This window comes from Colobus angolensis, unplaced genomic scaffold (assembly GCF_000951035.1).
Source record: "Colobus angolensis palliatus isolate OR3802 unplaced genomic scaffold, Cang.pa_1.0 Scaffold6, whole genome shotgun sequence".
Taxonomy (NCBI): Eukaryota; Metazoa; Chordata; class Mammalia; order Primates; family Cercopithecidae; genus Colobus; species Colobus angolensis.
The window spans coordinates 16,404,351-16,418,851 of record NW_012119598.1 but is presented as its reverse complement, the minus strand read 5'-3'; the positions used below and the strand labels follow the sequence as shown (position 1 = coordinate 16,418,851).

The 14,501-nt window shown below is 43.6% G+C and overlaps 1 protein-coding gene across 3 annotated transcripts in view; it reads right to left on the bottom strand.

Annotated features, from left to right (window-relative positions):
* Window positions 1-14,501, bottom strand: part of JARID2 (jumonji, AT rich interactive domain 2) — a 286,725-nt gene that overhangs the window by 32,521 nt on the left and 239,703 nt on the right. For all 3 annotated transcript variants that reach the window (XM_011962733.1, XM_011962731.1, XM_011962732.1), the window contains exon 6: window positions 3,115-3,350. In XM_011962733.1, the coding sequence (XP_011818123.1) occupies window positions 3,115-3,350 (236 nt within the window). The remainder of the gene's footprint in view (window positions 1-3,114; window positions 3,351-14,501) is intronic.

The window sequence follows — 14,501 nt, the reverse complement described above, 5'->3', positions numbered from 1 at the left end:
AGGGCAATCCCAGCCCCTTGACAACTGCAGTGTTTTACAGGCACATGCATTCCATGACAAAGACAGCTCATTTGGTATTATCAAGAGTAAACGGTTGGTCAGAGCCCTCTCACCAAGAAAAAGGTGTAGGTGAAGTATGCACTGGTGCGTTCTAATTCTCGGGTTCTAGGGACTCCATACATTGCACACACTATCAGACAGCATTACCCAGTACGCAGGAGGGGAAGTGGTTTTAGACTCGGCAGACAGGTGTGTGCCCCCACACAGTTCATTAGAGCAAGCAGGGCAAAGGGACTTCTCAGCAGCACCCGCTAAAAATTATATCCCTCCACATTTCATACAATCTCATTTATGCTTTTAAGCTGAACAATAACCAAAAAAAACCCCTAAATATCATATTTGAAATGAAAGATCAGAGTATCCTCTGGGCCCACATCTTTCATGCAGTTGAAAAGATGAAAGGTCACAGTCTAATCATTTGCATGAAGCAGTCACAAGGGAATCTACAATTTGCTTTTATTGCCCTTATTTTCAGAGTATTTAACTAATAGGATCTGGAGTTTGAAAATTTTCCTTTTATTTCTCACAATGTCCCTGTGCAAGGAGTTGGTAAGACTGGCTCCAAAGGAATAACAGGGCCCAGGAAGGTTAAATATCACATCTCAAGACTCATTGAAGGTCACGGTCACAGTCAAATCAGGATCTGGAGCCATGGGTCATCCCATCTGCGCTGGTTAGACTGCAACAGGGAGGCAGGAGGAGAGGGAAGAGGGAGAAAGTGGGGAAAGGGTGACAGGAGAGGATCCCTGCCCTGCATAGGCATATGGTGCTACCTGCAAGGACTCTACCCTGAGCCCTGGAAGCAGCTGAGATTCCCGCACTAACTTAGAGGACAGAGGCCTGCTGTGTGAGGGGCACCCCAGGACCTCTTTCCTGCACTTCAGATCCTGCACAGGGAACAGGTCACATGAACATGCCATGGAGCACGGCAGCAGGCAGGGCCATCCCAGGCTAAGGCGGTACTTGCTGTTCCTCCTCAGCTCTTTACGCTGTCCAACGAGCTAATTCCTCTCATCCCCTTACAAAGGGAAACCTTGAACTGAATGAAGGGCAAGTGCTGAGAGTGAGCTCTGACCAGCTGAGACGACAGGCGTATCCCCACGCATCCCCGTTCGTGACCGCGCAAGAGGGTGTGTGCACCCATGTCTGTAAATGCATGAGAACGTGAACAGTCCCATGTACATGACTCAGGTCCTCTGCTACCCTTCATTCCTGCCTCGCCATCCCGAGGATGGGTTCTCAGGGCAGAAAGGCAAGATCTGGAAGCTCACCTGGATATGGCCTCAAGTTCTGATGTGGCCCATTAGAATTTTACCACAAGTAAACTCAAAAAAACTCAAAAAAGCAAAGTGGGATGAATAGAAGATAAACAAAAACAAACAATCAACTTAACCCTACTCTAGGATCCTGGGAAAACAGACAGGATGTAGTCACGTGGTGTAATCACTTTCTTTCTCTCTGGGTTGCTTCTAATTCTGTTCTCTTTCATGAGCAAAAACCTTAGGTTGGAGAGTTCTGTACACATCTCCATCAGACCAACAGCATTAGGAACAGGATAGGAGTGAAGAATCACAGACCCAGGACCAAAGCTCAGTGCATCCCTGGGCTTTGTGCCTCCAGTGCTGACAATCGGGGGTCCAATGGTTGAGAGACGCCAGGTGAGCGCATGATGTGGCCCAATTCCACACCGCGGCTGTTGCCTCTGGGAAAACTGAGGTCTGTTTTGGCAACAGTGGCCAGTGATTAATACGTGCTAGGTGTGTGTGTGGACTGTGAAAACATGAATGCGGTGATGATTCTTGCCACGCCCACCTCCCCGCCAACTGCAGACTATTTGCGAGGCAAAGGTTCACGTGCGCATGCACGCATACCTGTCTGCCTGTGTGTGACTACGGTCACATGTTCACATTCAGAGAGAAATATCCACAACATCACCAAGAATGAGAAAGACCACCTCCACCACAAGATGAAGTCGAGTATGTTCACACCACAGTAACCATGTACACAATGACCATGTTAGTCACTCTGCAACACGGCCAGCCAGGAAATCCCTTCTGTCCCCTCTACAACTTCCTCTGAAGCTGCTTTAAGGATCACAGCCTCCAGTATTTCTGGGGAAGATTTTAACACTGTATGTCTAACTCTGTGAGGAAAGCTCGTCAATGATCCCATGACTCAGCGGATGTTAAAATGGAGTGGGGAACAGGAGCACCAGGAAATCAGTGAAATGCCACCTGTCCGGGGGACAAGCCCTCAGGTGTGTGCATGCAGAAACCTGCCTCTATCCCCACTACTCATCCCAAGGGTTTTGAGAAATCACTATCCAGGAATGGGAACATCTGGACAGCAATAATGGCTGAGCCCTGAGGGATTCTTCAAAACTGCCTGACCAGGACTGGCATTATCTGTGGTCCTCTTGGGAGCCAGGGGGCAGAGGGGCGCAGGGCGGGACAGGCAGGAGGTGGTCAGGGTGGCATCTACCTGCACTCTGTGGATGCTACGGCCTGGGACTCAAATGCCTTCAGTGGAAGAGGTGCCACCCAGCCACACCCAATTCCACAGACTGCTCGGCAGTGCACACAACATGCACATATTCTGCTTCAAAGGCCAGGTGGTGAAATGTTAACTTGTCACATCAAAAAGAATAGAAAAGTAGACCAAGATCATCCACTAACAGAACTATGCCACTTGCAGGCCTATTTCAAAACCTACCCTGAGAAAAGCATGTTCCCTGCCACTCTACCGCTCATCTGGAGCCCAGGGTGGGTGGGTGGGAGAAGGCTTAAGTGAGGAAGTGAGTTCCCCTTCTGGGTGAATGCAGTTGGTGAATGCATTGGCACCCAGGGATGAATGCAAATCCAACTGATGGATCTTCACAGAACAAAAGGTGCAGGCGCCTGCAGCCCGTGCAAAGGTGTGCTCTGTCTCTCCCTGTCTTGCTTCTGAGCATCACTTCCTGCTTCTTGAGCCCTCTGAAGATGAATTTTGAGCTTGGTGAAGTGAAGTGGGAAACTGGGGTCTGGCACACATGCGGGCACCCCTGCCGGACTTTACCTGTTTCCGTAAGTCCTGAGCCGACCGATGCAGAGGGGGGTGGTGATGGTTGGCAGCGGGCCCCTTGGCCGAGGAACCCGTGGAGGGGGCCGCTGCGGGGTGGTTCGCTGAAGCCTGCTCCCGGCGGCTGTCAGCCCGGTGATCGCTGTGCTTCTCCTTCGCGGGAGTGGCCTCTTTGCTTTTGTGTTTTTGAACAGGTTCCTTCTCCCGTGTTGACCTGCTGGAACCATTGAAAACTAGAAAGGAAGGAGAAAACAAGAAAAAAGTAACTACCTTGGCCACTACCACACAAACTACTGATACGGTTTGGCTCTGTGTCCCCACCCAAATCTCATGTCCAGCTGTAATCCCCATGTGTGCAGGAGGTGACTGGATCGTGGAGGCAGTTTTCCCCATGCTGTTCTCGCGATAGCAAGTGCATTCTCATGAGATTTGATGGTTTAAAAGTGTTCCCCACCTCACGCTCTATTCATTCCTGCTGCCACGTAAGATGTGCTTTGTTTCCCCTTCGCCGTCCCCAATGACTGTAAGTTTCCTGAGACCTCCCCAGCCTGTGAGTTCATTTAACCTCTTTCCTTTTTAAATTACCCAGTCTCAGGTACTATTCTTTATAGCACTGTGAGAATGAACTAATACACCTCTACTCCCTGAAGTCAAAAAGAATCAACCATCAAATGTCAGACGTTCTCAAAAGAAAACAAAACAAACGAAAAGCAGCCAGCACCTGAATGCAGATGGGAAGAAGCCTAAACATCAAGAGACAAAATTAAATTTAAAATCCTAACCATTAAGAATTTTGTGCTTTAGCTAAAACAATGGAAAAATCCATTCTTTAAAAACTCCCTACAAGAAAACTCCAGCACCCCTCAAAGTATCAACATCATACCTTACGAAAAAGAACTTAAACTTTGTTAACACAGTCTCATTCCAAGAACACAACCACCTGGAATATAAAGACAGGGGATCCAGAATAAGGAAGTATATTCTCAGCCGGGTGCCATGGCTCACGCCTATAACCCCAGCACTTTGGGAGGCCGAAGCGGGTGGATGACGAGGTCAGGAGACTGAGACCATCCTGGCTGACATGGTGAAACCCCGTCTCTACAAAAATACAAAATATAAATATATATAGCCGGGCATGGTGGCGGGCACCTGAGGCAGGAGAATGGTGTGAACCCCGGAGACGGAGCTTGCAGTGAGCTTAGATCACAGCACTGCACTCCAGCCTGGGCGACAGAGAGTGACAAAGGGAAGGAAGAGAGGGAAGGGAGGGAGGGAGAAAGGGAAGGAAGAGAGGGAGGGAAGGGAGCGGGGAAGGGAGGGAAGGGAGGAAGGAAGGAAAAAAAAGAAAAGAAAAGAAAAGAAAAAAGTCTATTCTCAGATTTAAAAGAGATGCATTTTTTGAGGCCAGAGAGCTACTGACATGCATGGGTTGGGGGCGGAGCTGCTTTATCTGACCATCAGTGACAATAGAGATGAAGAAAGGGGTGATGGAGCTTTGAGCCAGATCCATTTTCTATTCCTAAATTCAAAAACAGCAATAAAAGCTGATAGCTAATATTTCTTAAGTGCTTCCTAGAAGCCAGGGGAACTATGCTAAAGCCCTGAAGTACACTGAGCCTCTGAATCCTCAGAACAACCCTACTGGACAGGACACTTACAGATGGAGGGGGTAAGCACCTGGCACAGGCCATGCCACCTATCCCTGGCACATGAAGTCAGCCTGCCTCCCAAGCCCACCCCATTCCTCCCCAAACCCCAAGTGGCTACAAGTGAGAATTTCCAGTGTGTATGGTGCTTCCTACACACGAGGCAGAGACTTCAAAAAGAGAACAGGGATGCTCGGGGTTTCTACAGAAAATCAGAAATACCAACGTTATGGGTTTATCCTTCTGCTTTACCGCCCCTCCCCATGGAATAAACGAGCCTTTCACATCCATTTCTCTGGAACCCGCAGGCCTCGTCTCCCCACAAACAGTCCAAACAGGGCCTGTTTCTTCAGGGAAGGAGGAAGCAAACCCTGTTCCTGGGTTGCTTTAGGCAGATCAGCAAGGGGAAGCTATGGTGATCTTTTAGCCATCATCCTGCCAGAGGGAGTTTTCAAAAGGTTACCGTGTCCACTCATCCATCCGGCACTTACTGGAGCAACTCCAGGCCATCCCCACCCCAACCAGGGCTCGCAGAACTTCAGGCAGAATTCCCCCACCCCCACAGCAGCAGATGAAAGTGAAAACTGTTCCTCCTTTGAACTGTAAATCTCTTCCTATTGGCTTACAGAAGGAGAAATCAAATCTTTCCTCCTCTACACAGCTGAAAAACATCTTGCCTATCTGTCCTTTTTGAAGACTCCCTTTTCCCCAACATTCAATCTCACATTGAATTTTAGGAGTCCTTTAAATTACATTAATGCCCTATAAACTGCAAATATCATTCTCTGTTGCCATTTACTTTTCCATTTGCGGTGGTGCCAAATCTGCTAACAAATTTCAGTTTCTTACTTTAATGCTTAACGTATGCTTCTGTACATTTTCTCCCAGTTTTATTAAAGTATAACAATTAAAATGGTATGTTTACAGTATATGACCTTTTAATAGATGTATAAAGTGATTATATCAAGCTAATTACCATATCCAATCCCCTTATATACTTTTGTGCTAAGAATATTTAAGATAAGCAATTCTGAGTATACACTACATTATTAGTGACTAGTCATAAGGCTGTCCAGATCTCCAGATTTTCGCCCTCCCCTCGAACCAACTTTGCACGCACCCTTTCATCAACATTTCTTCATTCCACCACCCATGCTTTCAAACGGTAAGATAATCTTCTAAGTTTTCTTCTAATTATCTTCTAATTAAACTGCTTGGATTTAATTCTTTAGTCCAATTGTCATGGTGTAAGATGGAGATTTCACATTTTCCCTATCTGGATTATCGGTTGCGAACCTTTATCTCAAAGTTCCTTCCAGCACCAGTGATGAATAGATTTTAAAACACTGAAGGAAAGACCAGGCCATGTCAAAATACGGGATACAATGCGATGTTGTACAAGATTCTACTGGATACTCGCAGTTACAGAGAAAATGGAGAGTTTCAAATGGTTGGCATTTATTCTAAGTCTAAGTAACTACCCATTGTCAGAAACCATCAATCATGCCCAAGCTGGCAGTATCTGTGCTAGCTTTCAAGACAAATTAAAAGCAACATCCGTAAGAAGTCATACTTCAATGTGATTAAAAATCAAGCCAAGGGAACATGAATCTAGGCAATTCTTGACTGTTCACCAATTTTCTAAAGCAGTGAACACAGCTTATTAAAATATAGCATAGGAAGTAGCTTTTTTTTTTTTTTTTTTTAATCTCCACTACTCCTCCATACTTCTCTGTGCTTTCTCCTGCCATTAAGACATGTCTCATGGTGAGGCCTGCTACGAAGAAGCACCAGTTCTATAATTACTTCTCTTTATTCAGTTAACAAAATATGATTGTATGGGTTTGCCACCCTTCAAAACAGTATCTGCAGCTCATTCCCAGCTCTGTTATTTGCAGCTGGGCAAGTTTTCTAATCCTCAGTTTTCCCATCTGCAGACTGGGGACAGCAGATGTTCCTGTAGGTAGAACATCTGCCACAATGTCTGGGGTTCAGTAGGTCCACAGTATCTGGGAGACATTGTTACTGCATGTTTAAAAGCGCCATCTCAGGTGACTGCACAATCAGATTGTGGGCAAATCTCAATTGCCTCAAATCCCTCCCTGCAGAGTATAAAGAAGGCCTTCAATGCACACAAACGCTGGTCTCAGTAAGACCCAATACAACCTCCTACTCCTCTGGGTCATTAACTAGTCCACACCGACCATGCCTGTTACATCTCCGACTCATGCCAGACCATGAATCAGAGTCTGGGGACAAAGTCCAGCGCAGCCAGGTGCCTCCTAACACTTGCCAGTGTCATTTTCATGGGAAAAAGAGGAGCAGCGAATCACCTGCCTGAGCAAAAAGAAATACAACACTGAACACACCTCCTGGTGATGCGTGGCCAGATCAGTGGATCGCAAAGGAGAACAACACCGAACACACCTCCCAGTTTTCCACCAGTGGCGTGTGGCCAGATCAGTGGATTTCAACAGAGATTTACAGACCCTTTAAGTGGACCTAGAAACCCTTGCAGGAGATCTGCTAGGGTCGAAACTATTTCATAATAATACAAAGACATTATTTGCCTTTACAGTGGGGAGACATCTGATGGCACGAAAAATGGTAGGTTAACTATCAGGGAAATGCAAATCAAAACTACAATGAGATACACCACTTTCTATCGACTAGGATGATTATCATACCGTAAAGATGGATAATGATGACTGATTGCAAGGATGTGGAGACACTGTAAGCCTCAAACACTACTGGCAGAAATGCAAAATGGTTTCTCCTTTTCAGATAGTTCCTCAAAAGGTGAAACATAGGAGTTCCCACATGACCCACCAATTCCATTTCCAGGAAGGTACACAAGGGAAATAAAAAGTATGTCCACATAAAAACTTGCACAGAAATATTCACAGCAGAATTATTACTAATTGTTAAAAATGGGGGGAAATCCCCAAAGATCCAACTGATACTTATTTAGATAAACATAAAGTGGTATATCTATACAATGAAGTATTAGCCATAAAAAGGAAATCAAGTACTGATACATGCTACAGTACATTTAATGGGTATATTCTATGCTGTGTGAATTATATCTCAACAAAATATATTTTTAAAATATGGGTGAAATCACCGGTACCTTAGCATAAACAAAGGCAATGGCACCAAACTACTGTACACTAATCTAATATGCATTTCATCCCTGCTACCATGGATTAGCAGCAGTTAAAAAAGAGAGCCAGTTTCACTTAAGAATGACCTTGATAAAGTCATACAAACAGTGAGTATGACTGAATCATGGCCCCTGAGCACATATACCTTGTGTGACAAAATGCTATTACACATAAAGCACTTCTCCTATATACAGAAATACAATGATCATCTCTAGGGAAAAGCACTTGTGTGACTGTGTAAGTTTTTGGGCTAGCCTCTTTTTTTCATAGGATGTTATTTTTACTTCAAGAAGGACCAACGCACTATAGTTCTTTGGACTTCGTTATTTGTAGTTTTTACTTAGTTACTAGGTTTTTTCAAAAAGCAAGCCTGTCTATTCAAGGAAAGTAACTAATAGTCATTGCTGCCAATGACAGAATTCATGCTTTCAGGCAAAAATTAGAACTTCAGAAAACCAGTGTCTGCCATCATGAGTTTGACAGAGATTCTTTGATGATGTACCCTTGTTCATTACCAAAGATGCTAGTAAGAACTCAGCGAACCATTATTTTCAAATGAACAACACAGGATATGCTAGAAAACAGTGCATGGGTTAAAGGTCCATTCAAAGAAAAAGACAAACCAATGGATATTAATCTAACAGTATGAAAGTTCACCGATAAAGGTACAGATTCCCAGAGCAACTGACCTGTAGGACACCACCACTTGTAGGAGCCTGCTATCCTATCAAGTACTGAAATCATCTACGAAGGCCGTTTCCCATGTACATACATGTCTATCCCAAGCTGATTTTCTTCATATACATCAACCCAACTATGTACTGCAACACTCAAGAGATGAATACAGAAGCAATCATAATATGGCTGTATCCTAAAGAGATTAACAAAAAGGTCAAATAATGTAACTCTTAATAAGTTTTTGGTTTTGGACAATGACTATTTTTCATTACAGTGATACATCACTTGGCAGGGCAAGGCCAGTTGCTAAGCTGGGACTTTCACAGACACTTGAAGAGTGTAACAGTGGTTCGCCAGCAGTATCTTTCTGATCTGAAAAAAACAGATCCTTCTTGGCAGTATCCGTACCTGAAACCAGATGCACAACTCTTTGGTTGTTATTTTGAGGTCACAAAACCTCCTGCTCAGGAAAATACTATGGATAGCAAAGCACTGAGTACTAGGATTTTAGGAAAGGGGAACCGGAGGGGCGAGGGAAGCAGGTGAAATTAACATAATGAACCAAACTGGCTGCCCTGAGGACTTCAGCAAGGTACTCTACTAAACAATATTTTGATAAGATATCTGGAAACGGAAGAGTTTTCAAACATACAGAGATTAAAAACTGAATCAAATTAACTTTGATTTGCAAACAAAGAGAACGTTTTCAAGTAAACCCACTTTTTGTAACCATCATGCTGTTTTAGAGCAGCGATATACCCAAATGGCAAACATAGCCAGAAAGTCAAATCATGTGTTAAACGGGAAGTAAAGGGGGCAGGGGGAGGACTGGGCAACACTGACAGAGCCAAAGACAAGGTATATTTTGTACTCAACAGCTCATTAATTTTAAGTGTCGTGGGAACCTGCCAGTTTTACTCCTCCAAGTAATTATCTTTTGTCTTAATCTGTAAGATTCGAGAAAGGGAAAGAAGAGGAAAGGAAAAAAATATTCACTCTCACAGGGAAAGATTAAACCCTGTGAACATAAGAAAGAAAAAGACAGAAAGTTCGATGTATAGAAGTCCTCCACACACTGTCCCCAATTAAAAGAAATAATTGGACTAGTTTCTTTAAGGAGAGAAAAAAAAGCATTCATCACTGTGAACCATATTAGGAAACTGTATTGTACTCAGATACAAATAGCTTTACATTAATGAACACAGACAAATATATTGATTTGTATACACATACTCTGAAAGTTAAACGGCCTATAGAAAAGTGTTTTCATACCACGGCAGGCAAAATCTTTAAATCCAAAGGCTGTTATTTTGATTTAGGGTCACCTCATCCCTGAGAAGGTAAGATTTGCTCCCAGTGAGGGATGAAAAAGACATGGGCAAAAGAAGTTACTTCAGAAACATATTGAACAGCAATCCTGTAACAATTTGAAAGGTAGAGAGCTACACTTTCCTAGGGGAATTCACATCTATACCTCCAGGGAGCTTGTCCTAAACATCGCTCCCCAAAAGCTTTGTTCGCATATTTAGAAGCTGACACGAGTTTCCTGGAAGAGACCCTCAAGGAAGGTCTGAAAAACTGATCGCAAGGTTTTTAATACCCTCAACTCCATGCACACTCTTAATTTTGATTTCTAGTTCTGCTCACCATCCCCATTTGGGCCTCAATTCCCTGAAATATAGACCAAGCTGGCTGCTTCCTCTTACTCGCCCTCCAGGACTTGCTGAAGTACTTTGAATAAAGTATATAAGTGCTTTGCGTTCTTCAGAGAAAGGAGTTATGCAAATATAAGAAGGATGATCTTTTCGAAAGCACTTGCTGCAATGGCAAAGACCCACATGTGAAAAAAAATAATTTTTAGAGAAAGCTGACAAAGCTGGCCTTCTACTTTTACCTGTCTCCAAGCGCCACCGAGAACCAGATGCCCCTATCTCGCCAATTACCCATGCTAATAAAGGCACCTCATCCAAACACAAGAGGGAATCCTGATGTGTATTATTAGATTATTAGATGTGTATGTAACAGGAGTCCTTACTTGGCATCCAGCAAAAGTTATAAGATATCCCGGGATTATGCAATGTATGACCTGAAATAATACAGTTCAGAAGGCCTAACCTCTTTGAAAGAGAAAAATCTAGACAAGCACCATTACAGAAAGTCAGCGGAAACCTCTGTTAGCAAGGCAACAAAGGAAAAGAATGAACAGAAGACCCTGAAGATGGGACTGAATTAACCCCCAAATTAAAATACCTTCTTCCTGTCCACACCCCAAAACAAATGAAAGGGGCAAAAAAAAAAAAAAAAAAAAAGAGAGAGTCACTGTAAATAAAGAAGAAATGTGTTAAGCAAGGGAAAAAGAGATCCAGCGCAAGCTTCTGATCTCAAGCCAGATATTTAAATGTACGCTTCATGTCATTACAAGGCATCCCTTACTTGGGCAAGACACAGACTCCATCAATTGGCTGGCATGAAATCCCTGTTACTGTACAAAAGCCACACTTGCTCCCTGGAGCCAGTTCAACTTTGAGTCACTATTGTCTGAAAACAATGGAATGTCTGCCAACCTGTGCCAACAGTTCAAATGGATTTTAATGTAGCATGTGTGAGTGCTGTAACCCGGTTTGCCCTGGGCCAAAACAGCACACTAACTTAGCTACAGCATCCACGGAAAACTAGGGAAAGCTGCAAAAACACAGCTTAGGTGAGCAAAAGCCCTATTATCACCTTGCCTCCAGCCAGCAGCTCACTCACACAGGGAACAAACGTCAACCTGGGATGCAAGAGACGGAACCTTCAGCTGGCTCTGTACTCTGAAACTTCAGTATCATAAGCAAATTCTACTGGTTTACAGGCTTTGTAAAACCCTTCTGGAACTTTCACACAATGAAATCTCTTTCACTTTGATCACAATTATAACAGAAACCTGGAAATAGAATGTTTAAAGCCAATCACATCTTCTTCCTTTTCTACAGAAGAACTTAAATTCTGTAATATTTTTCCCACCAATTACCACTTGGTTGCCACTCTCCTCACGATCTACAAGTGTGAATGCATTATGTGCAATGATAAAATAACAGACTTGGATATAACTGCCCTTTACGCAAATTTCTTACATACGTTCCTGCTAACATACGACGCTAAAGATTAAAAGGCCATAAGATCTTTATGAGAATATAAAGGTCAGGACAACAGAAAGACCATAAATCAGGATGAATGGTTTTTGTCATTGAAAAATGGCTTCTTGGCCCTCTTGGCCCCCAAAGGCACTGAGGAAAGGATGGCAGACCTGATGATTACTAGCCCCACGGCCTGTGTGGGCATCAGACACTCTAAAATGTTAGGGTTAACGGCAAGGGAGGAACATCTGGACAAACGGCCTTATGGGGCAATGGGCAGTTGGTCTGCAAGGGTCTCATGGTTTATCACTGGCAAGAATGAAAGAAAGAGCACAGAACTGCAGGTTACACTCAGAAAAGGACAGCGTTAACTCCTAAAGAACAAACGAATAAAATGTTTCTGCAGTTTTGGGATTCATAAAACCCTAAATCCAACCAGGCACGGTGGCTCATGCCTGTAATCTCAACACTTTGGGAGGCGGAGGCAGGCGGATCACCTGAGCTTAGGAGAGCCACCTGGCCAACATGGTAAAAACCCCGTCTCTACTAAAAGTACAAAAATTAGCCAGGCATGGTGGTGGGCACTCGTAATCCCAGCTACTCAGGAGGCTGAGGCAGGAGAATCGCTTGAACCCGGGAGGCGGAGATTGCAACAAGCTGAGATCCCACCACTGCACTTCAGCCTGGGTGACAAGAGCTAGACTCCGTCTCAAAACAAAAACAAAACACTTAAATTCCAAAAATAAGGATTTATAACAGGCCAACCACATCTGAAGTCAGTGATAAGAATTCTGGCTCACCTTTGGATTTGAGGAAGGAATCTGTGACTGTTTACTACACACTGAGAGAGAAACACCCTTGAATATGCACATGCAAGTTAGATCAGAATGCATCCCATTGACACAACTGATTATACAAGTCATAGGCAACTTGGTCGTTTTCAAAGTAAAAACATTAGCTCGAAAAAACTAAATACAGTCAGCCCTCTCTATCTGTGGGTTCTGCATCCATACCTAAGAGTAGTGCCCCCACCCTCACATATCCTCCCCGACAACACCAAGCAGCATTTTGAGTCAGGTATTAATAATATAATTTTACAAAGGAGGAAAACTAAAGCTTAAAGAGGCTAAATAACCAGCCAGACACAAGGCTAGAAAGAGGTACCAGAGCCAGGAGCTTCTCTTCCACCACCAGGTACACCATCTTCTAGCTGCCTGTCACAGAAAGAATTACAAAGACGGGGCTATGCATCCCCCAACACTGAACTCACAAGGCATGGGCCAGCTGTCCTGAAGGGTGTACCTATATCCCCCTAAGGCCCTACAAGGCCAGTGGAACAAATACTTTAGCAAAGCAAGAGGAAACAGAGAAAGAATGATAATCCTGACACAGGAATTACACCAAGACCTTCTACCACACAGAAACAGCTCACAACACAGTTCTGGTGAGGTTGATAAAGTCACAACACTCAAGGGAAATAGTTGACTCTTTGACAGTCCTTATCGTGTCCCAGGCATTTGAGATACATAAACTTTCTCGGGTTTTCTCAGCAATTGTAAGGCTGTTCCCGGCACCAGATCTTTTCAATCACATTACGTTAATAATATGCAACACAGCAGTTTCCAACATTAACTGCTGTAACATATATCAATTCATTTAGTTCTTACCAAAACCTATCATCTCTTCTTTAGAGATAAGAAAACTAAAACAGAAACACCCTAAGGTTGCAGCCATAAGTGTGTCAGTGCTGGAGTCACGATGCTCTGAACCATTCTGCCAAACGGCCTCTAAGGAACACTGCCCTAAATGTGTAAAGGGGGTGGTTCGAAACATACATTGCATAATTGGTTTCCACATGCATTACTGCTCTAAAAACAAAACAAAACAAAACTCACATCCCATATTCCAACCTTTTGGAATAGTCACTTGCCTCAACAGGAAAAATGGAGCTACCAGAAGTTAAAAAGAGGTAAAAAGGGTATCACATGAGAACTGCGATTAGGAGGGGGAAAAAAAAAAAGCATTTGTCTGTGAGGGAGTTTTTGTCCCTGCTGAACATAGCAGGGCCACGGCGAGCTCCTGACCCTGATGTACGGCACCCCCCAAACCACCCCAGACAGAGAGAGGGCTCGATGCCCCTCAAAGGCAACCACAGAGCAGAAATGTGATAAACTCGTCCAAATGATTGCTTTTTGGCCCTCACACAACATGCCCCCGGTGTGAATCTAAAAGCAATTAAATCATTCCAGCTGGGAGTCCAATGACATGTTGTTTAAAAAGTCTTCTGAGAAATATCCCTCTTCAGAAAAAGATGTGCACAAAAGAAACAGCAGCCACTCTTCTTCCTTCCATTTTTGTAAGTAATAAAAAGCATTTAAAAAATATATATGTAGCTGATTTAGCAACAAGCCTTCACCAAGGTCTCCTCCAAAAACGACTGAGAAAAGCCAAGGCAAATTCATTCCAAAGGCATTTATTAATTCTTCTAGTCTACCTCACTTACCCCCTGGAAAAAATAACCAATTATGAGAGCTTAAGAAAAATCTAGGCATTTCAAATATAAACTTGTAATATAAATACCCACAAAGCTGTGTTTTGATTGTGTTGTTTGGTTTCCAAATAGTCATTACCTAAGGGCTCTATTTTTAGAATCATTTGAGATTCTGTATATGTACGAGTATTTTGAAACTCTGATGTGCTATTGAAATAGAAGTTGCTGGAAGCATTGTTATTGTAACCCTTGAGTGCTAACCCAAGGTTAAAAGCTCATGTGATGCTGT